General features: G+C 35.9%; 3 protein-coding genes across 4 annotated transcripts; all 3 read right to left on the bottom strand.

Annotated features, from left to right (window-relative positions):
* Nucleotides 1-728: 728 nt before the first annotated feature.
* On the bottom strand, nucleotides 729-6,709 carry LOC145582494 (uncharacterized). 2 transcript variants are annotated; one of them, XM_081639481.1, is made up of 9 exons: nucleotides 6,600-6,709; nucleotides 5,303-5,616; nucleotides 4,425-4,587; nucleotides 4,118-4,297; nucleotides 3,824-3,937; nucleotides 3,572-3,735; nucleotides 2,419-2,555; nucleotides 1,345-1,460; nucleotides 729-1,077 (listed from the first exon to the last, which is right to left on the bottom strand). In XM_081639481.1, the coding sequence occupies exons 2-9, from the start codon at nucleotides 5,533-5,535 to the stop codon at nucleotides 829-831; spliced, it is 1,356 nt and encodes a 451-aa protein (XP_081495607.1). In that variant the 5' UTR covers nucleotides 5,536-5,616; nucleotides 6,600-6,709; the 3' UTR covers nucleotides 729-828. The 2 variants fall into 2 exon arrangements, with proteins under 2 accessions (XP_081495607.1, XP_081495608.1); XM_081639482.1 differs by having other exon boundaries at nucleotides 3,824-3,904.
* A 557-nt stretch (nucleotides 6,710-7,266) lies between these two features.
* On the bottom strand, nucleotides 7,267-16,572 carry LOC145582493 (uncharacterized). The gene is made up of 6 exons (XM_081639479.1): nucleotides 16,157-16,572; nucleotides 15,554-15,646; nucleotides 15,125-15,358; nucleotides 14,821-14,923; nucleotides 9,804-10,033; nucleotides 7,267-8,257 (listed from the first exon to the last, which is right to left on the bottom strand). The coding sequence occupies exons 1-6, from the start codon at nucleotides 16,477-16,479 to the stop codon at nucleotides 8,047-8,049; spliced, it is 1,194 nt and encodes a 397-aa protein (XP_081495605.1). The 5' UTR covers nucleotides 16,480-16,572; the 3' UTR covers nucleotides 7,267-8,046.
* Nucleotides 16,573-18,344: 1,772 nt separating this feature from the next.
* LOC145583289 (CDPK-related kinase 7-like) lies at nucleotides 18,345-24,228 on the bottom strand. The gene is made up of 11 exons (XM_081640508.1): nucleotides 23,098-24,228; nucleotides 22,294-22,424; nucleotides 21,739-21,780; nucleotides 21,538-21,646; nucleotides 21,025-21,103; nucleotides 20,647-20,943; nucleotides 20,413-20,528; nucleotides 20,186-20,293; nucleotides 19,835-19,897; nucleotides 19,560-19,727; nucleotides 18,345-19,022 (listed from the first exon to the last, which is right to left on the bottom strand). Exons 1-11 carry the CDS (start codon nucleotides 23,575-23,577, stop codon nucleotides 18,885-18,887), a joined length of 1,731 nt encoding a protein of 576 aa, XP_081496634.1. The 5' UTR covers nucleotides 23,578-24,228; the 3' UTR covers nucleotides 18,345-18,884.
* Between the last annotated feature and the right edge of the window lie 936 nt (nucleotides 24,229-25,164).

Genomic DNA, 25,164 nt, shown 5'->3' with positions numbered 1-25,164 from the left:
CAATTCCATTTTCAACGGAACCAATAATAAAGAATAATTGGCTCATCAAAGCAGTATTGTTTATTGGAAATACTAATACTCCATAACTTAATAAGACAGTCATTGTATTCTGCACTAAAAAACAGATTACTAGCTACCACTCAACTGTTATCATATCTTCCTACGAGTAAGGTTGCGTACATCTAACTCCATATCCCACTCTTGATGGGAACCTTAAAGACTACAGAGGGCATTGACTTTAAGGTCAGACCAATTTCTTGAAAAATGCTGAATATGTCCTAAATACTAATGATGCTTCAGAAGGATTTAGATCAGCAAAATCTTCTACCATTTCTCACTGTTTCGACTTTCCCAGGTCCTTGGTATACTTGGATGAAATATAAGTATATAACATAAAATCTAGGATGAAGCCACTCCTCACTAGCTAGTTTGGGACATGCTTGTTACTCTAGCTTCTCTCTCGGTTTTTCCCAATACAGCTTGCATTCAAAAAGGATAACAGATTTTGAACTTAGTTTTATTATCTATGTAAACCGGGAAAATAGGATGCCTATTCTTCCTAGAAAGGGTGTTTCCTCCCGATCAAACATAGCCTTCATTGCATTTTATGACTCCAAAACCTCCCTACGTTCTATAAAGAACGGCAATGTCATTGTTACTGAAAACAGAATGAAAATGCAGTATGGGATATGAACCAGTCAACCGGAGACTTCACGCAACACAGCACATCAATAATAGCATGGATATATACCACATAGTTATGTATGATCCAGAGAACAAGTCAGAAAAGATGAATAATAGTTTTACAAACAGGAATTTGTGTGTATCTTACAGCTTAGATGCATGAGCAAGTGTTTTACTCAAAGCAGTAGCAGCCTTTGAACCAGATGCACGGCTGAGATGCTTGCAGATGAAATCTCCAGCAACCAAAAGCTTTTGTAAGTCAACATGAGTCTCTACTCCAAGTCCATTCAACATATACACAACATCTTCAGTGGCTACATTACCAGATGCACCCTTGGCATATGGACAGCCACCGAGACCAGCGATAGATGAGTCCACAGCACTGATACCCATCTACAAAGAAAAAAAAAATGAGTTTCTTGATAGGGGTTCAAGAAATTGCACAGCTAATGCCACTATGTTCACCAAGAGTTTTCTAAATGCACGACATGACATGATAAGTTGACAACTATTTAGTTTCAAAGCAACTATGGTGGGGTACGGGAGGGGGGTATAGCAGCATTAAAAAAAAATTGAGATGTTAGCGCTTAGATTCTTCTTAAGTACGTAGTACAATTTATGAGGTTAACAACAAACTAAAAACATCAATGAATTTCTTACTTGGAGAGAGAGGAGAATATTTGAAAGAGCTTGTCCGTATGTGTCATGAAAATGGACAGCAAGCTTCTCAACTGGGACAACATCGATAACAGCTTCAAGCATTGGAATAACAGTACCTGAAATAGAAAGAAGAAAAGATTAGCAAAATGATGCCTTAAATAAAGATAAGCAAACAGAGGATGAAATAAGAGTTAGATAGAAAATGGCACGCTAGTGGATATCACAAGTCATTGTTACATATTTACATACACAACCAGAACAGCATCACCTTCATGAAAAACAGTGCTCAAAAAATTTTCTATAGACAGATTTGCTGGTTTTTCAGTTTCTTTATAGAATGAAATGATTTGACAAAACATTCTAGAGGCCAAAAACCATCTAAATGATAATTTTTCTTAATTATTATTAAGGGTAACAAATACATCGGCATGTTTCAAATGCTAACTTCAGATTTGGTAGACAAACAATGAATCTGACCAAAAACACATCTAAGTTATCTGCATGAAAATGGTAATCCCTTTTTCTCACAATGCCTCCTTTTCAGGCTGAATTCTCTTTTCATGTTCTCATATCAGTGAGCTTAGTGAAATAAAAGGCGCTTTGGTTGAGCATTTGGCCAGTATAATTCTCAAAGAGGTATGATTCAGGAATATTATAAGAGGTTAAAAGTAATTTCCACATTAGTCTCATAACATCTCAAGTATACCAGTTCCACTCCCTGCCATCTGGAGTTTATAGGTGATCGATAATTACTGTAGGTGATCTGTACTTGAGAACTGAGAAGTGATAATAGATAATGGACTTTATTGGAAAACTTTGAAAAAAAATATGAACTTGATTGACAGATTCATCAAAAACACTTTGAGAATTGCTTGGTAGTCAGTACCCATTCTCTTATAAACTCCAAATGTCTAAGATGCTGACAGATCAGACTACATCACTGTAATGAAGGAGACAAGTTCTACAAACAAATCACGTAAACCACAATTTCGAACCATGATGATTGATGACACAAAATATTTGATACGTGATTGAGCAAAAATCATCAAAGTGGACCTCCATATTGAAGGTTACCTGGAGTCCCAACTCCTATGGTATCACCAAGAGAGATCTCGTAACAGCCCATATTAGATAGCTCTCTAGCAACATATGCTACTTGAGAGGGTGAGACTGCTCCTTCAACTGGGCACCCCACAACACATGATATATATCTGTGAGAAAATTTTCAACTGTTAGCACCATCCTAAATTAAAATACAAATAAACCCATGAAGCTATTACCAAAATACATGTTAGACAATTTTTTCATTCTAGATAGGAGAACATTTTCTTAGACAGAAAAGTATTGCAACTACATAAAATAGAGAGTTATAAACATTTCAGATTCTCAATTATCGGAGACCATCAAACGTTCTAAACCACAATCACAGGAAAATCACATAGCCCGCTACAGCTTAATTTGTTTTACCACAATTCAATATTATAGAGCATGAACATACCAAACTATGCATCTATCTTATAATCAATAGTACAACAAAAAGTATGCAGGCCCACATGGCAATATCCAGAACCAATAGTTCTCTGTAAGATACACAATCAAAAGTGAAGTAAAGACAACACCGAGGTTGAAAATCTCTTTCACTCTTAAGGATATCAGAGGAAGAAGGATGCATATAGCTGATATAGATGTTCAACAGGTTATCTTTTGCAGTTTATATTCCTTTTTCTTTTTTTTTTTCTTTTTTGTTTTTGGTTTTTTTTTTTCCTTTTTTTTTTTTTTTTTTTTTTTTTCTAAAGTACCTCAAATTTTGAAGGGCATGACCGAAAGTCATAGCTTTCAAAATACTCCACAGGAAAACAGATTCCAGAGACAGAAATCTTTAATACAAGAATCAACCCTAGAAACAGCTCTAGCTACTCACATGCATACACAAAAAGCAATGATAAATAGAACTATTATTTGCACAATAGCCATCGTTGCAATCTTGAGATGATTTACATTATACAAAAAGACAGTGACTGTTTCCTTTGCTGTGATTTAAAAATAAGATCAAAGGGAGGAAGCTTTGGAACACAAATACGTCACATCCAATGAAGATAAGAAAACTTAAATGAACATATGCAGGAAGGTAAGAGCACTTGCAAGATTTAAAACAGAATTACTTTATATGCTTAGTGACACAATATTTTTCCAGAAAATTATAATTAATCAGAACTGCAATACGCACCCACGGACAGGTAAAGAAAGCTTTTCTGCAGCACTAGCAACATCACGGTATCGGATCAGACTCTCTGCAACAGTACAATTGATATTTGATTTTGAAAAGGACTCTGAAGCTGAAGCAAACACTGCTACTTCCTTGGCACCTGCTGCAACAGCTGCTTCCAGACCCTATTTAATTGGGATCATGAAATATCAATGTCAACCACAAGTGTCTCATCTCACTGAGATTTGCATGCACAACTGGAACAGAGGTTACCTTAAGATTAGGGGTTAATACAGGAAATTTACTGCCTTGTAAATTTTGGACAGCTTGCATTACTAACTTTGCGTCTGCTAGCTGTATCAAAGAAGTATACAATGATGAAACTGTCTGCAGTTCAGATTCCAGGGAGGAGTTTTGTATAAGATCACAGAACTGAACACCCCCCCCCCCCCTCCCAACACCGCCCATGGCCAGAGGCCCAGAGAATAGGAAGAACTAAAGTGCAAACCAAGTAAGAAACCCTTATAAGCAATGATTACAAGAGGGGATCGTTGAGAAATTTCTTACCTGAGGAACCCATTTTGGTGACACGAAACTGGTGGCCTCAACAACAGGCAGACCAGAAGATGCAAGCATCTTTATCAACTCAATTTTCACATCAGTAGGTACTATATTTTTCTCATTTTGCAGGCCATCCCTGGGACCAACTTCTACAATCTTCACATATTTGGGTATCCTCTCCAGCAGCTGCACTGAAATAGAGTACATGTTAAGCAATAACAGAAAATAAAGAAAATTTATCTCAAGGAGGTCCAATTAAGCATAAGCTTATTCTTAGAGTATCTAACAGTGTACAAATTTAGATTCTACAAACCTTGTTCTTATCATTGCCCTGGGAACTGTAGTGATGAGTTTGTAAAGAACAAGCACCATTAGGACTCACAGCTGCTCTGTGTTTCCCATATACAAAAGCGGATGAGCTCAACACACCGTCAACTGCATTTCTCCGTGACACATATGATCTTACTATTTTACCACTGGAAGCGATGGGATAAAAAGTAAGTTAGAATATTTTGGAAATAACAGTCTCTAAAAGAAAAAGGACAAAAAAAAAAAAACTCAGAATAGATTCTGGTCCCTTGCAATGCACAGGATGCTAGTTAATACAAGTAGACAAATTAAATCAAACTCTAATTACATAAAGTTATCTGTGCTAATGTGCTATTGAGAAATTGCGGAATTTCTGTCATAAAATTCTTCATTTCTGCTATAGAGGATTTTCTTCGGTGGAACAGACCACAACATTCTATCAAACAGGTTATCTGTTCAGTTCTTGGCATGCTATATGCTAGTCATTTGCTTCTATTCTTTTCAAATCAGAACATAAGACAGCTCAATGAGTCAAGTCATCAACTAATGGAGAATAGAAAGAAAAGAAAACGTATGTTCTCACTCCATGATAAATCCTACTGCACAGTATCAGAACGAGGCTTTAGAATTTTCTTTATATAGTTTACCAACAATATCTTGACTTCTTACTACGTGATGGAAAACAATTCAGGGAACTGAGAGTAGAAAAATACATGTGTATCAAACTACCAACTTATGGTAATGAAATTAATTTCTAGAATTTTTTTTACCATATTTCATATTATAAATATTAAAAAGGAAAAATTCCAATGTTTGGGTGCTTAAACACACACAATATTCTATCCAAAGATATTGAAGATTTAATATAGCTTGTCTACTCACTTGTCAGCCATTGGAGGCTGCTGACCCTTCCATCCATTGCTATATGTGACATCAGCAGCTGCATCTTTCCTAGATACACAGCCTACTGTTGACAAGCCCCCTGATAAAACACCATCTATGCTTTCCCCCTTCTGAACACTGAATTGATCCTCCACGCTCATCACAAATGATGAATGAAAAGACGAAAAAGCCCTCCTCGCCAAAGGTCTATTACGAACCTTTGATAAAAACATTGCAGATATGGCGACAAAAAAAAGCAAACTGAATTCTGTATCAACAACCCTTCTCAAATGTATAAACACCTTTCATCATCCCTGAAGCCAAAATCAAAATGCCCATATAACAAAGATGAGTAGAATATTACAATTTTATGATTATGACCAATTCACTAAAACAACCTATCATCCTTGCTATAAGACATAAGCTAGCCAGTGACAGCTGCTTAGCGATCACACTTAATTTTAACATCCACCAAATAATCATATAAAATGTATTAGTATCTAAACACAACCGGCGGACCACCACCAATGGGTGGAAAATTTTTTACACACTGAATAACATAAATTTGAAAGTTATGCTTTTGTTCTTCTTCTTAATTTTTCAGTCTTTCTATATAATCATTATTTTCCCACCAACCCCAATTATCCTTCTACTGACAAGAAATGCAGGTTGTACAAGACCGTAAATCCTGCGTGCTCACCAAAAGGATTGTGTGAAACAGTTAGATTAACATTAGAGTCAGCATTCAGCAATTTAATCACCAAAAGTCATCAGCAAAAATGATTTTTATTTTTTTAAATCAAGTTCTACTCCTACTGAAATCTTACTCCATAATTTATATCTAAATCACTTGATAATTCTACTAAAAATATGGTTATGATTTACTAGTATCAAATAGTACTTGATAATTTTCATTTGCACCAAAATCTCTTCCGCTAAATACTCAATCCTCCCTGGAATTAGTCACTAATCAAAATAAATTCAGATTTTCATTGTCTAAATAGTTCATAAATTCATCACGAGAATATACTTGTATTACATTCTAAATTCACAATTGTGCACTTTCACAATCAAATCAATTTCAATAATTCAACACAAAATCAAATTCAATTAGGATTTCGATACAATTAAAACAAAAATTAAACTTGGAGTAAGCATGTTTAACAAATAATACGAGTAATAAATTGTATCAAAATATAATCATTATGAAATTTTGCTAAATACCCCCACAACCTAAAATAAAATTAAATAAAAAAAATATCGAAAAAAATAATTATAATAGAAAGAGAGAAATTACCCAGTTTCTAGAATTGCGCAAATATCACAAAGATTGAAGCTTTTGGAGTAATCAATCAAAAGGTTGAAGAATTGAAGATGAAGGCAGAGCGCGCTGGAGAAAAAAATTGCGGGTCAAATACTACAACATTGATCAAAATTCTGCTTCAAGTAAAAGGGAGCAATGGGCGGGCCGACCCGACTAATGTTGGGTCATTACAGGCCAGGCTAATGTTTGAAATGGCTAGTCTCATAGAGCTGGTCAGCTGGAGCAGATTGATCCAGCTGGCAAACCATTAGTCCACGTTTCTTAATAACCCTCAATATTAAATATTTAAAAGCGGCTATAAGGATTACCCGAAGTAAGCGTTTGATATACGGAAATGAGAATTACAAGTCAACACATGAGAATGTAGGGGAGAGGTAAAGGAACACATGAGAGTGGAGGGGGGAGGTAAGAGGTAAGGGAATCTCCTCTCAAGCAAATGTATTTGGTTGGGCTCGAATTTGTGATATTAAATTCACAAGGTGAATTCTCCATCAACTCCACCAAGCTGATCAAGAATGAGAAATAGAGGGTGGGATTGGCAATAAGGTGTTTAAAAAAAAGTATAGGGAGAGCAATTCATCATACAAGTGTTTGTATGACCTAAATTAGATTGGGTGAATCTATCGGTAATAACTATGTATGTATTAAAAAGTTGTTAATGTGTCACCTTAGGTTAAAAAGTCAAATTGCTAACATGACAATAAGTTTTACTGTCAATAAATCAATTTGTTTAAAAAAAAAAAAAAAAAATTACCCCATGCTAGTTAATCTTAACCGAGTTTACCCAAGTACAAAGTACATATTAATGGTGAAAATCCAATAAAATGGGTCAAGCTATTATAAATAGTTATCCAAAAAGTCTGATCTTCCCCTATATTGCCGACTTCTCTGTAACAAGCATTCAACTTAAATGATCCTCTTCACACCAAAAACCTGTCCACAGGTGACGCGAAGAGAAGAAGGTAAGCACCCAAGTAGCATAAAGAGCAATTTGCTCAACAGCACAACAGATTGGTATTTGCCTCAATACACATAAAAAAACACCACTTCTAATTCTCTTCTTTACATGATGTCCTCCGGTTTTTTTTCCGAGCTCTTTGTTGAAAATGTTGATGATGGGCAATGGTTGCTAAATTAGGGACAATGTCCTATGAAACGCACCGGCTGGAATTTTTTACATTCACTGTCTAAAACTCTAAAATCTACATAAGCTAAAAATATACAATGCCATCTATTGACACTAGACACATCCAAACTTTTGGAAGTGGAAACTTAAGAGCCCCTTTGATAACTCTTCCTTTTCATTTGCATAGATTTATCCATTGTCGTGCACATGGCTGCGGCCCAGCAGCTTAGTTGGAGAAAGTCCTTATAGTCGCAATGTCCATTCCAGGTAATGCTGAGATCAATTCCTGTATCTTCAGCAATCCTCACTGACGACTTTCATCCATCCACCGGTATTTTTCTTTGGGTCATCACATAGACTGAGATCTGAATCTTCACTCTTAAAGGTTTGGATGACAGTTTTTGCTCCCATCATAATGAGCCTCTCTATCATAAACAACTGATAGTTATTCTCTATCACAGGATCTACGATCCAGCTATAGTTTGATGAATATGCCAATTTGTACCTGCAAATACCAAAGAACAAAACAGATAATCTTCCTAAATAAATGCAGTTGCTTTTTTAAAACGGCAAAGGGATACTACATCTTTGGCACACTCTTTATTAATAAAAAAAATAAAAATTAAATTAAAAACTTACGTTCAATGATACAGAACAAAATTATAATTCTACTATACAACACCAAGTAATTTGACACGTCTATATATAGAAAGTGCTAACACTAGATATCTTTACTAAATATACATGAGAAAATGGAATTGGAAACGAAAATTGATGGGACAAGATTCTTTTCTTTTTAAACTTTGTTTTCTTTTTTTTTTTTTTTGGGGGGGGGGGGGGGGGAGACCTCCATAAGGAAAATGCTTTTTATCATAGGGAGAACTATTTTCCACCAATGGCCCTCCCTCCCTCCCTCCCTCTCTCTCTCTCCCTCCCTCCCTCTCTCTCCCTCTCCCTCCCTCTCTCCCTCCCTCTCTCTCTCTCTCTCTCTCACACGCACACACAAAAAAAGGAAAAAAGAAAAAAAAAAAGAGGGGGGAAGGGGTTGGTAGGTGGAACAACATTTGCACCAAATATGTCATACCGAACAATACAAAATAAACAACCTGGATTTCAGTCTTCTACTCTCACAGTCTCATATCTATATACTGATTGAAAACCACTTGCTACTAGGACTGGGATTAGTTTGTCTGATTTCATCCACAGAGTTATTATAAAAGAAATAGGAACATCAATTATTATTTACAGGGGGGACGGGATTGTTTTCCAATAATAAAATTCTTACATGCTGACAGGATTAGGCAGGTTAGCTTTAATCTGATAGGATGTGTTGGTATTTCGCATACTATTCATTACACATAACAGCAATACCTATAATAACAAAGGTTTTGGAGCATGCTACCCTCCATAATCACATAATACTATTATTTAACAAAATAAACAGACCAGATCAAAGTGACAGAGTAGTAGCCCCTCCACTCCCAAATTTGCAAAGATTCCAAGCTTCCATAAATCACACTGGAAATCCTCAAAAGCGTAAGTAGATTTTTAAGCTTTCTATCCATATAATTTCCCAACTCTCCCTCCCATCTCCCTTTTCTTTCAATTCTTTTCCTTCATCAAGTTGGTCAAACACATAGGCTGACAAATTTTGTTAACAGCAAAACTTTAGATGTAAGGAAGAATGTGAAATATCAGGCTGGTTAAGAGCTCTACAGGATCACTATATTTTTCCTACGTGAAGTTTTGCAAGGTGCCATGAGAATAGCAAAATGGCAATGGAGCTCAGGGAAAGGTAAACCATGATAGTTAAATACTCATGTCAAATCAGAAATTGTAAACAACAAAGAAACTAGATTCTTCAAAAAAAATAAAAAATAAAAAATAGACTTCTCACACAAACAAAATGGTGTAAACGGATCAATTAAAATAATCCATGCATTCCATAGAGCCCAATTATTATACTAGAGATTGAAGATTTAGAAAACCATTATGTTTTAATCCACACAAGATAAGCCATAAATCTGTTGGAGAAAGCTAACGAAGGTTACCTGACACCAAGAGGTGAAAAAAATCCAGGCTTCCCCTCATTTGATGCAATGAAAAGGGTTCGTCCTGGTGGGATCCATTTTGCTATTCTTTTAAGAATACACTCCGGCTTTGTATCCCTCTCAACATGAGGATGTCGACTCCTCACAACACCAAACCTATCTTTCCTTGTTTTTAAAATATCACCCCGACGGACATGCATAGCATCATAGTCACCGAGCATTGCTTTTACCTGTACATTTCAAATGACAAGGAGTGATGGCTCCCAATTTTAAACAAATTTTCACAAATGGCAAGTACAATTATTGCATAAATCCAAGGTCAAAACAGAGAACTTGAGTACTCTTTCATATAAAATGACACACATTTTATTATTAATGTAGAAAGATGACACAACATAACGTAGTCATATTCTTAATACTAGTATGTGATATAAAACGAAAAATATTTGGTGTTCATCAAACTCAGACATGCACTTATGAGATTATAGAAAACCTTCTATATCTAAAATGTTAAACTAGTTCATTCTTTCATTAGGCATCAAGATCATTTATATAGCCTAAAGAACAGCTCTTTCCACAGTTCTCAGTGATAGAGACAATTAGACACTTCTGAGTTCTGACAACTCTTTAAATTCTTATTTGACACTCGAATTTAAAAGCTAACTTGAATCTCAGAATCTTCAAACCTGTTTGTAATCGACTTTAAAAGGGAACAAAAGGGGTGGTGCCTTGTTTGATAATACGATACAAGAAAATAATTTTATATTTGCCATATACTATTGTTAAGTCATTTTCTTTGCTTACTTTAGTTATAATGGTAAATGTTTGTTGTATCTCACTTTTCTCTCCTCAGGGGCTTCACTATTTATTTTGTAGAAAATACTCTAATGCTTGAAAATGATAAATGAGGCTATTTGAAACTGGATTTTGGTGCATTGTTGTTGCAGCACAATTGAGGTGGCATATAGTCAATTGATGACTAACTTGCAACGGGGCAGCTCTTATCCCCAAGTTGGCTTATATCAGTTGGGAGGAAGTTGCAACCCTTGCAAGGATCTCAGGAACATGCAAGTATTAATGGAGTTGCCTTAGGAGTAACGAATATTAAGCTTAGTCAGCCAAAGACATGACTTATGGACCAAGCTTCGAGTAGTTCACATAAACATCGCCAATGAGCAACACATTTAGTGTGTAAATTAAAGGTAGCCATGACCTATTCACTACATGAGTGATGCAGCGAATGCACCCAGTCCATGAAGCTCAACATCAGCCATGGCACTGGCATATAACTACAGCCCAACCAACCTACTCCATGAGCTGTGCATAGCTTGATTTCTGTGGGCCTATCCAGTCTGGTGGCCTACTTGTGTAGTTTTTAGCCAGTTACAAGGAGGTTTAGGACATCAAGATCTTCATAATACCTTCTGCATATAGATAGACGTTGTTTCGGACTTTGTTAGGAGTTAGGACTTCTTTATACTACGGTTTTGCATGATATTCAGCAGCAAGAGGATACATATTAAAGAGCTCAAGACCTTAATTTGGATCAGCATGGCCATCAATTACAAATTTACGTTAAAATTTACTTCCTTTTCTCACTAATTCAATGACTTAGTTGAGTACCTTTAATTCTTTTTTTTTTTGGGTAATTCTACGCTATAACCCTTAGGTGTTCGAAATTCTACGCTGTGCCCATGGTTTTTGAAACGTCGAACCTCGTTAGTAACTCTGTTGTACCCTTGCCATTAAGTTTCCGTTAATAAAGTTCCATTATCTTTAAAAAATCTATAAAAATAAAAATAGAAAACCAAAACCACTAACCCAACCACCCACCCACAACCAGTCGTTGCAACCCGCGGCCAGCCCTACCCCCGTCCCCTCGAGCGCCGGCCGCCTCTCAGACCCCTTTTCCCTCCTCCGGTGCCGGCGCTGCCTCGATGACCCTCCCCTATCCCCGTAAAACCTCCCCCTCCACCTCGAAAACACTTTAAAAGTCATTACAAGAAAGAGTTGAAAACACCCAAACTAACATAAAGCACAACGTCAACGGAGGGACGATTAATCGAAGGCAAGACGAACAATATCGGCTTCATAGATATGAGGTCGTGTCTGCATCGGTCCTAGCTAATGGCCGGGTCAACATTCCCGGCCTCGAAGCTATGATACCATCATAATTTCCGCCTCGCCCCCGGTGAGATTTTTGTGTGCATTCTACTAGCGTTCGGCAATGCACACTACCTACCTCAGGTCCGGGAAGGCCCCAAGGTTAAATAACTAAATTTTAGATATTTAAGCTTGAGTTGCCCACCTTCCCCTAAAGAGCTTTATATTGAACCCCTTGTAAAATTGTAGTGAACACCCGACTCACAGTAACACAATAATGGGTCAAAACTTGTGAAAATGTGATAATAACACCCTTTTTTTTTTTGTGGAATCCAAAGAATGGGTATTAACAACCATTGGAAAACATCAAGCCGCATCTCCCTTTACGTTGCCGTAGCCTTCCACTGTTGTTCCTTTTCTCTCTCTCTCTCTCTCCGCCCTAGCCTCCTGCTATCGAAAATCGAAGGTTAGGGTTAGGGTTTGGGATTCGGGAGATTTTGCTGAATTTCCTGGTGTATTGATGTTCGAAGGGGAAAGGGGGAGGTAGTCGTCGGGGGAGGGGAAGGAGTCTAGGCGGTCGACGCTCCGGGGGAAGGGGGGCAGGCTGGCGGTGGCAGCGGGCTGACCATGGGGTGGCTTTGGTGTTTTTTTTAAAATTATTTATTTAAATTTTTTTTATGTCTAACGGAACTATATTAAGGGAGATTTAGCATCAAGGGTACAACCCTTGAGGTTACAGTGTAGATATTTCAAAAACCATGGGCACAGCGTAGAATTTCGAACTCCTCATGGTTATAGCGTAGAATTTCTCTTTTTTTTTCATTTAGTTATTCCAGTCATGAGTGAAGAGATTAAGTGATGAGTCAAAAGGAAGCAGTACCAAGGGGAATGACCTCAAAATTAGTTTTTAGAGAGAGGGTAAATCAGTGAGAGAAGAGAAAAGAAGAAATCATAAAGAAAAATGAGAAATTGTTTTTTTTTTTTTTTTTTTTTTTAAATATTGTTAAATTTGAGAGGGATATAATCCCCTTGCATGCTTCCCTAATTTAATTCCTGTATTTTTTTTCCAATTTATCAACAGAATCACTATCTCCACTTTCCAGTTCATTACATCTTCCTCGTGCCAATTCCTCATCATCAGTTTTTCTAAGAGCCCATAGGGTATTCATAAGTCCTATCTCAAAACACATTTAGAGTTCAAAACTTCAAACTAACTATGCACTGATACCACTAGTTCAATAAATTTCAAAAACGCAGAAAATCTCCTTCCTACTACGTAGCAAAAGATGGATACATCATACATATTAACATAACTGGACCAAAACACTCGTGATGCTTAAAGCACTTCATCCTCTCCATACATGAATACAAGTTGGACTATCTCAAAATATCCCTATGCAAACCTATTTCATAATATATTACTACCTTTTAAGTCTGCACTAGCTAGACAGACATTCATCTCAATAAGGTATATACTACAATGAATTAAAACTTCATGTCATATTAGATGACTTCTCCAACTTTTGAACATAGTCTCACATCACCATCCCCATGTTCATTTGCATGAATTACTGCCAGTCAAATGATTTTTGTCAACTAAGTTGTCCATGCCATGGAACACTGAAGAAAATACAGTTTGTAGAAAAAATCACCAAACAAATACAAAGGACACAAACATAATAAATACGAAGGAAAAGCTAAGAATTAGATATTGGAGAGAGACAGAAAGGAATTCAAATTTCCTATAAATAGGGAAGAGAAGAGAAAAGAGGGAATCAGAAAGAAAAATGAGAAATTGGTTTTGCTTTTAATTTGTTAGTTTTGAGAGGGAAACAAGCCCTTTGATTGCTTCCCAATTTTAGTTTCTGTTTTTTTTTTTTCAATTCATCAACAGAATTGCTATCTCCAGTTTCAGTTAATTACATCTTCCTCATGTGAGTCATGCCAATTTCTCATCATCATTTTCCCAAAAAAAACCACAGGGTATTAAAAACTCCTACCATCTCAAAACACATTTAGAGTTCAAAACTTCAAACTATGCACTGATACCACTAGTTCAATTAATTGCAAAAGCGTAGAAATTCTCCTTCCTACTACATAATGAAAGATGGATACATATATAAACATAACTAAACCAAAACACTTGTGATGCTTAAAGCACTTCATTCTCTCCCTACATGAAACAAGTTGGACTATCTCAAAATATCCCTATGCAAACCTACTGCATAACTTATTACTACCTCCTACATCTGAACTAGCTAGACAGACATTCATCTCAATAAGCTATATATTACAATGAATTAAAACTTCATTTCATATTAGATGGCTTCTCCAACTTTTGAACATAGTCTCCCATCACCATCCCCGTGTTCATTGCCACGAGTAAATGTTAAAATGAATTACTGCCGGTCAAATTATTTACGTCAGTCAAGTTGGCCATGTCATGGAACACTGAAGGAAATACATTTTGAAGAAAAATAGCCAAACAAATACAAGAGACGCAAACATAATATAGGTGGAACCTCTGTCATGCCAAGCCCGGGGGGGGGGGGGGGGGGGGGGGGGGGAGCACTTCAACAGTTTATCAGAGTAAAAAATCTAGATATGCCACACATAGCGCTCAATTCAATAGTTTGAAGCATGAAAGTAAAAGGACAAAATCCTCCCATAATTAGAAGAAAACATGGCGATCAACAAGTTTTGATAAGATTTTCAGGGAAGGATGATCATTTAACATTGGTTCAGACAAGCATAACAATCACTACAAAGAAGCAACACTTAAATTTAACATATTTCAGTTCACAATGTTTGATCAAATTATAATTGCTTCAAAGCAATTAGATCACAATAAAGTTTTAAGATAGCATAACCCTAGATAGTGAACAAGTTAGCTAAAAATGATACACATGCATACCTTATCAGCAGCATCTCTGAATCTCTTGGCTGCCATTGATGGAAGAAAAGTATATGGCAGCATGACGGAACTATGGTTTAACCTATCCTTGCACTCCACAAACCTGCATTTCTTCCAAGAAGCAATAATAACACAATTAAATTCCACATAGCTGCCAGCTCGCTAAAAAGGCAAATGCAGGAAAATGACAAGAAAGAACGACAGGAAGAATTCTTAAATTACAAATAAAGCTCAAAATATACAAACTAGCAATTGTTCCACATAGAAGCAATTCCGAATTTAAGTATTGGTGAAAATCATTTACCACGCAAGAGGGCTCGCAGTTCGATTTATCAGCAAGAGATTTGCATATTGAGGATCCTCTTTGAGATCCACTCGGCTAACTCCTTTCACATGAGCCACACCTCTGCCCCCCAGTTTCATAGCAGTAGATAATACATGGTGCCAAACTTCTGAATTGTCTAGAATCACAGGTATCTTGGTGGATATAAGGTCCAAGTCGTACAAAGATTCCATTGCACAAGAGGTAGCGATCCACCTAGAAGACATCGCAAACGGGTTTAGATTTGCATCAAGCAAGATTGGTTGCAGCTACCATCAAATCCTTTCCTTCTGGCTGCAAAAACAGGTCTTCCCATTTTTGAGACAATGAGGGAGGAAAATGAAGGTCTCAGAGCTAAATGTACAGAACCCTGAGATTCTGCAGGTAAAGTCATGCACCAAAGAAACTTACGCCTCGTCTGAACTCGCTTGACTTGATTGATGCAATAGCCCTTTCTTGTTGTGGATTGGGTTAATACACATCCGAGCAGGCATCACAAAAGTCCTGCAGCATAAAATATACACAAATCAAGCCATCAAAACAATCACAAAATGTTCAACAGGAAAATTAAAGATATGACACCTAGTTCATTTATAAAACATCCTAAATACATATCCCACAAGTAGAAAGGAAAGAGAAATGAAAGGTAAGTAGAGTAAGCCTAGGAAAAAAAAAAATCAATGACATTAAGTTTCCTCGACTTTGAGAAAGCTGAGAGTCGAAAAATTAGAACAGAAAGCAATAACTCCAATAAGCAACATAATTTATTTAGCAACAATCAACATACACTAATTCAGCAATCAAAAAACAAGATAACACACAACCAAAGTCTGAAACACATTCTCAAAACAAAGAACAATAATCAGATCCCAACCATTCAAACTGCAAAAAAAAAGGATCATGCATTTGATTCAACAACACCCAGAACTCAAAATCCCAAAAACCCTCAAACACACCCAAAAAAAACCCTAACCCAGATCAAAATTCAATCACAAAAATTCAAAAAAATGATACCTTTGAAGAAACATGGCCTCTTCAAGGGCACATCGAAGGCTAGATTCCTGATGACCAAGACCAGCACAGGTATCACAATGTTTACCAGGGCAATCAACCCTGTAACCCCAGTACAAGAACTTGTGTTTACTATCAATGGAGATTGTTCCAGATTTGTTGAAAACATGGGGAGTGATTTTAGGAGAAGAGAAAGAAAACCCAGTTGTAGAAATTAAAGAAGAGAAGAGGAATAAGAATGCAATGCCTGTAATTGAAAGTGCAAGAAGTAAGATTGGTTTAGAGAGGTGTGATTTGGGTTTTGGTTGATTTTTAAGGTTTCCCATTTTGGGAGATTTTGCAGGAGAGAGAATCAGTGAAGGAGTGTTAGAGTACTTGTTATGTGAAACGAACAGTGTGAAAGATCACTGAAATTCTGGTTCGACTCTCGTTAATTTGGCACCAAAGTGGAAGAAGAAAAGTTAAAAATTGTTTTTTCTTTTATTTTTTTAATTCGAAATGAGCCGACATTGCAAATACAACGCGTTTTCTGTGTGGCATAACGTGTGTCCGACTGACACACGAATAACCCCTGACTAAGAACCCCGGCCACGGTGTGGCCAGCCATATGTAAAACTTTGTGATACAAATATGGCTAAGTTAAGGTTAAGGGTTTTGAAAGTCTGAACCTTTATGGGTTGTGACCTATGTGGCTACGTACATAAACCCTCAATTTTAACTACGTCATAGAATAATGAGTGTGTGATGCAAATATCTCATTTGAAAGTAAAGTTGGAATTGTGAAACATGGATTTAGTTATTTTTGAGGGTATAAATTAACTGAATCAATGCTTTTTACTAAAGAACCGATAATCAGTATCGGTTAGGTATCATTGTCAGTAGTTTGTTTTCTGTTCATTTCTTTTATTTTTAAATAAACGTATTAACATAAATCAAGAATTTATTTTCATTCGGACATCATCCACAGAGGTATGTTTAAATTAACATTGAGGGAAAAATTATACACCATAAGCACCATGAGTGGACTCTCCATCCATGCATGTTATTTGGCCTAAAAATTTTTATTTTTATGACAAGGAGAGTTCCGACCAAACCATAACCCTTATGTTTTTGCGAGCTAAATACTTTTAGAATCAAAGGCACTGAAATCTCTTACCAAATGAGTCAAGTCTTACTTAGTTAAAAAATGAATTTGGTAGGTCATGGCTATGTATTTGATACGTACAATGGACTTTCGTTTTATAGTTGAGTAAATGTGAAAATCGAGGTAGCATCTTTCCAAAATTTTGAAATTGTTCAGTTTCCAAAAATTATTATTAGAGCTGATTAACGTCAAAAATTCAACTAGAGGGTGCAAAGTTTGAACCATATATTAAGCTACGAAAAGAAAGTAAGTTTTGTAGAGTTGGTGGGAAGCTCATCTTGTGAATTTAAGGGCACAAGTTCGAGTTCCACCAACTACAATTGCTTGAGAGCGCGGAACTTCTCTTACCTCTTTCCTTTTCACTCTCAAACTTTGACTTACGTAACTGGAGTAGTTTAACCTATGAGATGTGTTAGTTAGTACTCGTAAGATCCTTCATCTTACCAAAAAGATACATTAAGCTATGAAATTACAAGTCTACCCCTGTGCATAAACTAACTTGGTGTCCAATTGGTCCATGCACCATGCTGGATTGAGATATTGATCAACTACCTTCACAATTCGAAAATGAAGTGGGTATTATAGAATTTAAAGATAAGGTTTGCATTGTTTACTTCATGATGTACCTAAAAAATCCAGTTCAAGCCCAACCCAGTGCAAAGAAAAATCCCAATCCAAATAAATTATGAATTCAAGTCTGAATCCAAACAAAACTAGATCCAACGGCATTACTGTACTTATTCCCATTTTAATCTTCTTAATTACTCTTCCAAGATGTCTCATTTCATTCTTCACGTTACTCTTTGCTTGTGACATAATAAAATATACTAGTATAATCTTTGTCATCTTATAGTTGTTAGGTTATACGTGACATGAGAGCCAATTCAACTGCGAAAACAAATAAAGGATCAATCCAATTTGAAATCTATTGTGTATCTAAAACAAGAGTGGTTGAAACCAAACAATGCATAATATATCATCAAATATCGTAATATAAGAATTGAAATCAGCTTGACGTAGTCACTGTTGAGGCGGCGACAAAATAAATGAGGACAATTCATGATGAAGTTATGTATATCAGTATAAGCAAAATACAATAGCAAGTCTCATTACATAATATTCCATGGATCATCTTCGGCTTATACGTCGGTCAGTCCATAATGCTACTGACTTGATCAGGCACAATTTTTTCCCCTAATTATTGAGAAAAACATATGCATAGAGTACACAGGATGTACCTAAAAAATAACAAAACCTTGATTTTCGCTTCCAGCAGTTCACTACTCTAAAAATCTAAATTTCCATCTGTACATTTCTCTACCTTTTACGTTCCAGCACCAGCAAACACTATCCTAAGACGAAACATTTATATGATTTTGAAGGAAGCAAAGAAAAGAAAAGAAAAAGACTGAAATAATGCAGGAGCTTTCGGAGGCTCATTAGTTGTCAGATATAAGGGTTAACATTAATGTGCAGCTGAGCTTCCATGAATAGGAACCTTTCATCTTAAGAAAAGATGGTTTGCTGTGAGGAAATTTACCCGCTGAGTAAAAAGAAACTCAGACCATAGAAGTGTTCTTACACCAGTTATGCCTTCTGAAATGTGCGAGAAGAGACTCCATGTAGAAGTCTAACAAATCCGAGAAAACTAAGCTTTCCATCAGAATGTCTAATCCAATCTTGAAGAACCACATGCACGGGTACTGATGGACTAAGTCCAAGCTCCTGTCGGAATAAATAACGACATTCAGAAAAACACACGTAAGAATATAAGCAAATAGTTCCTCTAGAATTCACGTCATAATTAGCTCAAAGTAGGTACACTTCTATGAAGGGTTTCATGTTTCCTAACTAGTCTATACTCTACATATAGTAAGCCGCACTCAGAACAGCATAAAATGGGAAAAGATTCATATAAAAAACAGTATAATGCTTTCAACTAACCAAATGACTTAAGATATTCAGGCTCATCGTTCAAGTGATTTCTAAATATGATTGGTAAGCTTAATTTAAAATAAACTAGTTTAAATAGTTATTTTTTCAAACTAAAAGTTTGTAACCTTTGTATCTAGGGGAATGTAATACTAATATTTGTAGTTAATTTTAACTAGCCAATAAAATGATCCTAAAAGTTGTGTCAACTCAGTGGAAAAGCAACTACTATGCATGCATTAAAGCATCAGACTATCATACTATTCTTAGCTAAAGTTGTTCCAAAAAGTTTCCCATGTAAATGAAAGAAACAGCAAAAAAATTACATACCGAGGCCAGTTCTTCAATCATTATTGGTCTGTTACCATCCTTCTCAAACAGCTCATAAGCACGCCGTGCATGTTGCTCCCAAGTTTCCATTGCTTCTAGTTGATGCACACTTATGGCTGCAGCGCAAAATTCTTCAAAATCCATCTTTCTGTACTGGATTGAGCTAACCTGCATAGCACATTAGCTACTTCACGTCATTTAATTCTTCCAAGGCATAATCAATCAGCGTCCAAAAAGAGCACAAGAAGATACAGATGAATGGAAAAGGCACAAACCAGGTTGACATATTCAATAACTCGGGAATCCTTCATAGCATCTGTAGCATTCCTCAATACAGCCTATAAAATTAACAGCAATGTTAGGAAGACTTTAGAGCAAGGAAGCTAAAAGTGTGTTTGGATGAGAAAATTTAAAGAGAATAAAATGGAGGGAGTAATGGGTCCATATTCCGTTATTTCAATATGATATGGGAAAGAGAAGGAGAGGGAAGGATATGATTTTGATCCCCTTTTTAACAAACCAAACCCTTTCCTTTCCTTCCCTTCCCTTCCCTCTTAATCTATCCGCTCCCCCAACACTACTGATATACAAACACACCATAAAGTAATAATTGATGTGAAACTTACTGCCTTAAAATTTTGCATTGATATGTAGCCATTTTTGCTTGGAGATAGCATCTGAAATTGTTCCTTCATATAAGCTAGTTGAGGCACAGTTAACGTCTTTGCAAGAGCCTGTCAAAAGCAAGCACTGTTACTAGATTTACAACAAAAGAAGTCTTGAGAAAATTTGTTTCACAAGATCCAAACTAAAGTTCCACTAACAAGAGGAAAAATCAAATGCATTAGCCTACCCCAAGAGCTGCTTTCCGCAAAGAAGATGAGCATATGTAAGCTCTTACAAGCCTGTACACTATCATATCCTGGGGGATCTTATCGTCCTGGTGATAGCCAGAAAGCCATGGATGACCTAGACAAAAATAAGCAGAAGTATTTGAGCAATAGAATTCCTAGCAGTTAAGCCTAGAAAAGACAGAAACAGTACACAAAAATTTATCTCTGGAAAACAATTTTTTTTTAGAACTTACTAAGTGCCTGAGCAGCAGTTAATCGCTTTCGATAATCCTTGTTTAATAATCTTTTGACAAAGTCGATTGCCTCTGGTGATAAAGAAGGCCAAGGGGCTTCATCAAAACTAGGGTCAGCCTTCAAGACGGCCCGGAAAATTCCAGATTCTGTGCGAGACCAGAAGGGACGGCTTCCACATAGTAGAATATAAGCAATAACCCCAATGCTCCACATATCTGCCTCAGTCCCATAGGCTCTGTGGAGAACTTCAGGAGCTACATAATAAGCACTTCCTACGATATCATTTAATCTCTCATCTGCAAGAATATAGAAAAGTATTAAGGGCCTATTCACACTGCAAGAAAGATGTGCAATTGTGCATCAAGTAGTGGAGTTACCTGGCTTTACATAGTCAGACAATCCGAAGTCAATAGCCTTAAGAGGGGCATTCTCATCTTTGGATGTAAATAGAAAATTCTGCATGAAGGATCAAGGATCAGGGTGAAAGATAAGTGTTAAATTAAATCACGAGGATAATTAAATCAAATTACCCGATAAACATGTACAGAAAAAGATATCCTTCAGAAACAAAATCAGACGAGAGAGGGGGGGGGCAAAATTGCTGAAGGTTGCAAATACTTCCACCATTACTCAAAATCTGTTCACTTAGTTACTGTCCATAGTTCATTTCATTTGTCACTTAATTTGCTAACGCACTATTACTTGTTTAACTCCCAATGCAATAACTAATATATCTTTTGTCTCTGTGCATAACCTTAAAAGACAATTATTAAAGAATGGCAGGAACAGTAAATAGCAATCTGAAATCATTGAAGAGAGAGCAACCGCCTAGGAAAGCAAAAGAACACTGTTATTCAGTGATTCTAGGGCAAGAGCCATGAGTCAATTACCTCGGGCTTGAGGTCTCGGTGAACTACACCTTGAAGATGACAGTAGGCAGTAACGCTCAAAATCTGGACCATGACAGCCTTTGCGTCTTCTTCAGAGAATTTTCCACCTCTGATGATTATAAGCCAAATTTAGCCAATTATACTTCTAATACTACACAATAGTGAAGGTTCAAGGTTTAATGGCTTGTCAATAGTCAATACCTCGAAAGTATGCGGTCCAACAATTCTCCACCTTGACACAGCCTACAAGATTCAATGAAGGACACGGTGAGCATAATTTTACACACACAATATGTACAGTAGCATTCTTATGCATTAAGTATATCAGAGTTGATGGACAAGGGAATGAAAAAATTCTAGGAGAGGGGCAGATAAAGAGAATAATGCAAAGAAAACCCATAACATTGGCATCAGACCCAGCAGCTTACACGTCCCACTTGGAGTAAAGACAGAATCCACAACTAAAAACACATCAATTATTCAAAGGACCATAGAAAGTAACATTCTCGAATCAAGTAAAACAGAATCCAATTTTGTATCACATCATATACTTGGGATTATGTTAAACTATAGATGATTTTTCATTATTCTCCATGACTAGTTGATAGCACCACCACGCGTTTAAACCGTATCATTGGTAGTAAGAATGCAGCCAAATTGAATTGTGTGTTTGTGTCCAAGAAAGAGTATAACATATGACACGTTCTCAAATAGAGATAGGAGAGTGTATGATATTGAGAGCTAAAATTAACTTACTCCATCACAACATATACATTGTCATCATCTTCATAAGATTCATAGAACTGCACCAGATTCTTATGGCCAGTAAGTGCTCGTAATATTTTGACTTCTCTTCTGACATCTTCGATTGCAATAGCTGTAGTCATCTGCCAAGAATTGGACAAGTATTATTCATCAGTCCAAATACACCACTTTACACAAGGCCTTAAACAGTTTCACTCTCAAAAGACAAATTTTACTAATACCAATAAAAGGTAACTTAATCATGATATATGAGCTGTTAATGGTTGAATCAACTTAAGGCCCCATATCGTATTATAATTGTACCAATTAACAATAGTGGAGTATTCGTGCAATTGCTACAAAGCGCGAAATCATGATAGCAGGGCCCTTACTTCTCCTTTTACCCAAACTGTCTTCAGTATAAATTCCATCAAACAAGAAAATCTTAAGAAGAGCTACTGATCACACAAGAATTCAGAATCTTTTAAAACTATGCAAGTCATACAACACTAAAAATAAAGCAAAGGCATAAAAAGATGCCCATTAGATCATCAAACATCATCAGCATCCAACCATCCAACTACTACTAATATTTGACCAACCTAATTCAAAAGAACAGAACTAAATTTACATCAGTAGCACCAAAGTGACCAAAATCAGAAGTCCAAAAACACCGCGAATTAATGATTAACACAAGCAATTAGATCAATTCCTAGCTCCACATCAACTTCATATTGGCACATAAACACACATATAGAATATAACATGAAATAAGCAGGCAAAAATGAATCAAAATTGGAAGATTAAGAATACAACCTTTGCTTTGGGAATGACTTTGACAGCAACATCTAGCCCCTTCAAGCTACCTTTCTTCCCTTTACCATAACAAGTATACCCAAAATGGCCCCTCCCAACCTCTTCCCCAATCTCAAAATGATTAGCAAATTGTTTCGAAAACCCGAAATTTTTATCCAATCCAATGTCACACTCACTCCCTTCAGGGATTGAGGCCTCATTAGGCTTCACAGAACCATGTCTCCGGGCTAGCAAAGCCCGAATGTGCTTCGCCGGAGACGGTGGTGGAAAGGGGCGCTTAAAGAACCGAAGAGGGGTTGATGTTACACTTGAATTTGCTGGGGAGTTCTTAAAAGCACTTGGTAATGGACTTGGGCTGTAAAATGGGAATTTTGGGGTTTTCCCACTTCCACTGTTTTGGGGTTGAATTTCTCCATTAATTTCTCCATTTTCATACTGGGTTTCTGGGATTTTAATGGGTTTTGCATGACATAATCCCATTGAAATTGAATCACCACTAATTCAAACCCCAGAAAAACAAGAAAAAAGACCCAAATTTTTGCAGAAATCTACCCCCACAAAAATACAATAAACTCTCAAAGAAGATAAAGAGGAAACATTATTGAACAAATTATTAATCACTCTAACTTAGCCAATAAATCTGGGTACTAGAAAAAAACTAAAATTGAAGGGAAAACCCAGAAATTCAAAAGGGGTCAAAAATCAAGAAAAAGGGTTGAGAATTTTTAACCAAGATCAATTTTTTAGCACAATTGAAGTGAAAACTACTCAATTGAGAATAAAAAGGTAGAAACTTTATGATCAAACAAACAAATGCTAAACTAAGCAAAGAACAAAAGGAAGAATATGAGTGGAAAAGGAGAGAGAAAATTTGTGTTAAGCTGAGGAAGGAAGAGATATATGCCAGAAAAAATTGAGCTTGGAAATTAGGAAAGAAAATAAAAAACCCAAATGAGTAAAAAAAAAAGAGGAAAAAAAATTAAGGAAAGATAACAAAAGTAGTGGGAGAGGTAAAGAGTAAAGATGCTTAGCAGTGGCAGCAAGAAAAAGGAAATAAAAGTGGAGGGAAGACAAGCAAGAGATGGGAAACAGGAAAGGGGAAGAACATGGGAATCCTTTTTTTTTTTTCCATTTAACTACTTTCTTGATTTTATTTTTATATTCATTTTCATTTTCATTTTCATTTTTATTTTTATTTTTATTTTTATTTTTATTTTTATTTTTTGGTGTGTGGGGTTGGGTATTCTCTAATCTCATTGGTATTAATGTCTAGAAGTCATTGTATTATGATGCAGGAGAAGTCATTGTATTATCTCCATTTATCCTTTGATATATGAAAGTTTAAGCTAGGTTCACTTCATCTTATTTAAGATATTAAAATTAATTTTTTTGAAGTTTAATTAATCTGGTCTGAATCTTTCTAATTTGGTCTAATATGATTTCATGGTCAAGTTTAAATTTTTGATCTTTCTAATATAGTTTATTTGTTGTGAGTCAATCTAATCTGATTTTACAAGAATAAATTGTAAGGTAAAAGTAATAAAGCCTTAGAAAAATAATTTATGACATTAGTAGAGTGAAATTAAGATTGTACTAGAGTACTAGACTAGTGTGTGTGTGAATATATATATATATATATATATATATATATATATATATATATATATATATATATATATATATATATATATATATATATATATATATATATATAAACAGAAAATTTAATTCAATTCTTTTCACCACACATGGATTATATACACACAAATGTATGTATCAAATATATCAACTTGGAGATTTTCCCTTTTTTTGTTCTTAGTTCTCTTTCCCTGGGGTTCTATATAATTGGAATGCAAATGGATTATTATTATTTGGAAATTGTAAAAAATATAAACTAAAAAATTATAAATAATATAAATAAATTTATTTTTTTTTAAAATTAATTAATTAATTTGAAAAAAAAAAAAAAAAAAAAAAAAACAAGCACTTTATGGGGAGGGACAAAATAGAAAATAATAGAGGAGGTGGGGCTTGTATTTGGATCCTTCCAGGCTGTCTTTTTGCGGG

This window comes from Chenopodium album, chromosome 15 (assembly GCF_948465745.1).
Source record: "Chenopodium album chromosome 15, dcCheAlbu1.1, whole genome shotgun sequence".
NCBI lineage: Eukaryota > Viridiplantae > Streptophyta > Magnoliopsida > Caryophyllales > Amaranthaceae > Chenopodium > Chenopodium album.
Note: the sequence above shows the minus strand (reverse complement) of the source record. Positions and strands in the feature narration are given on the sequence as shown.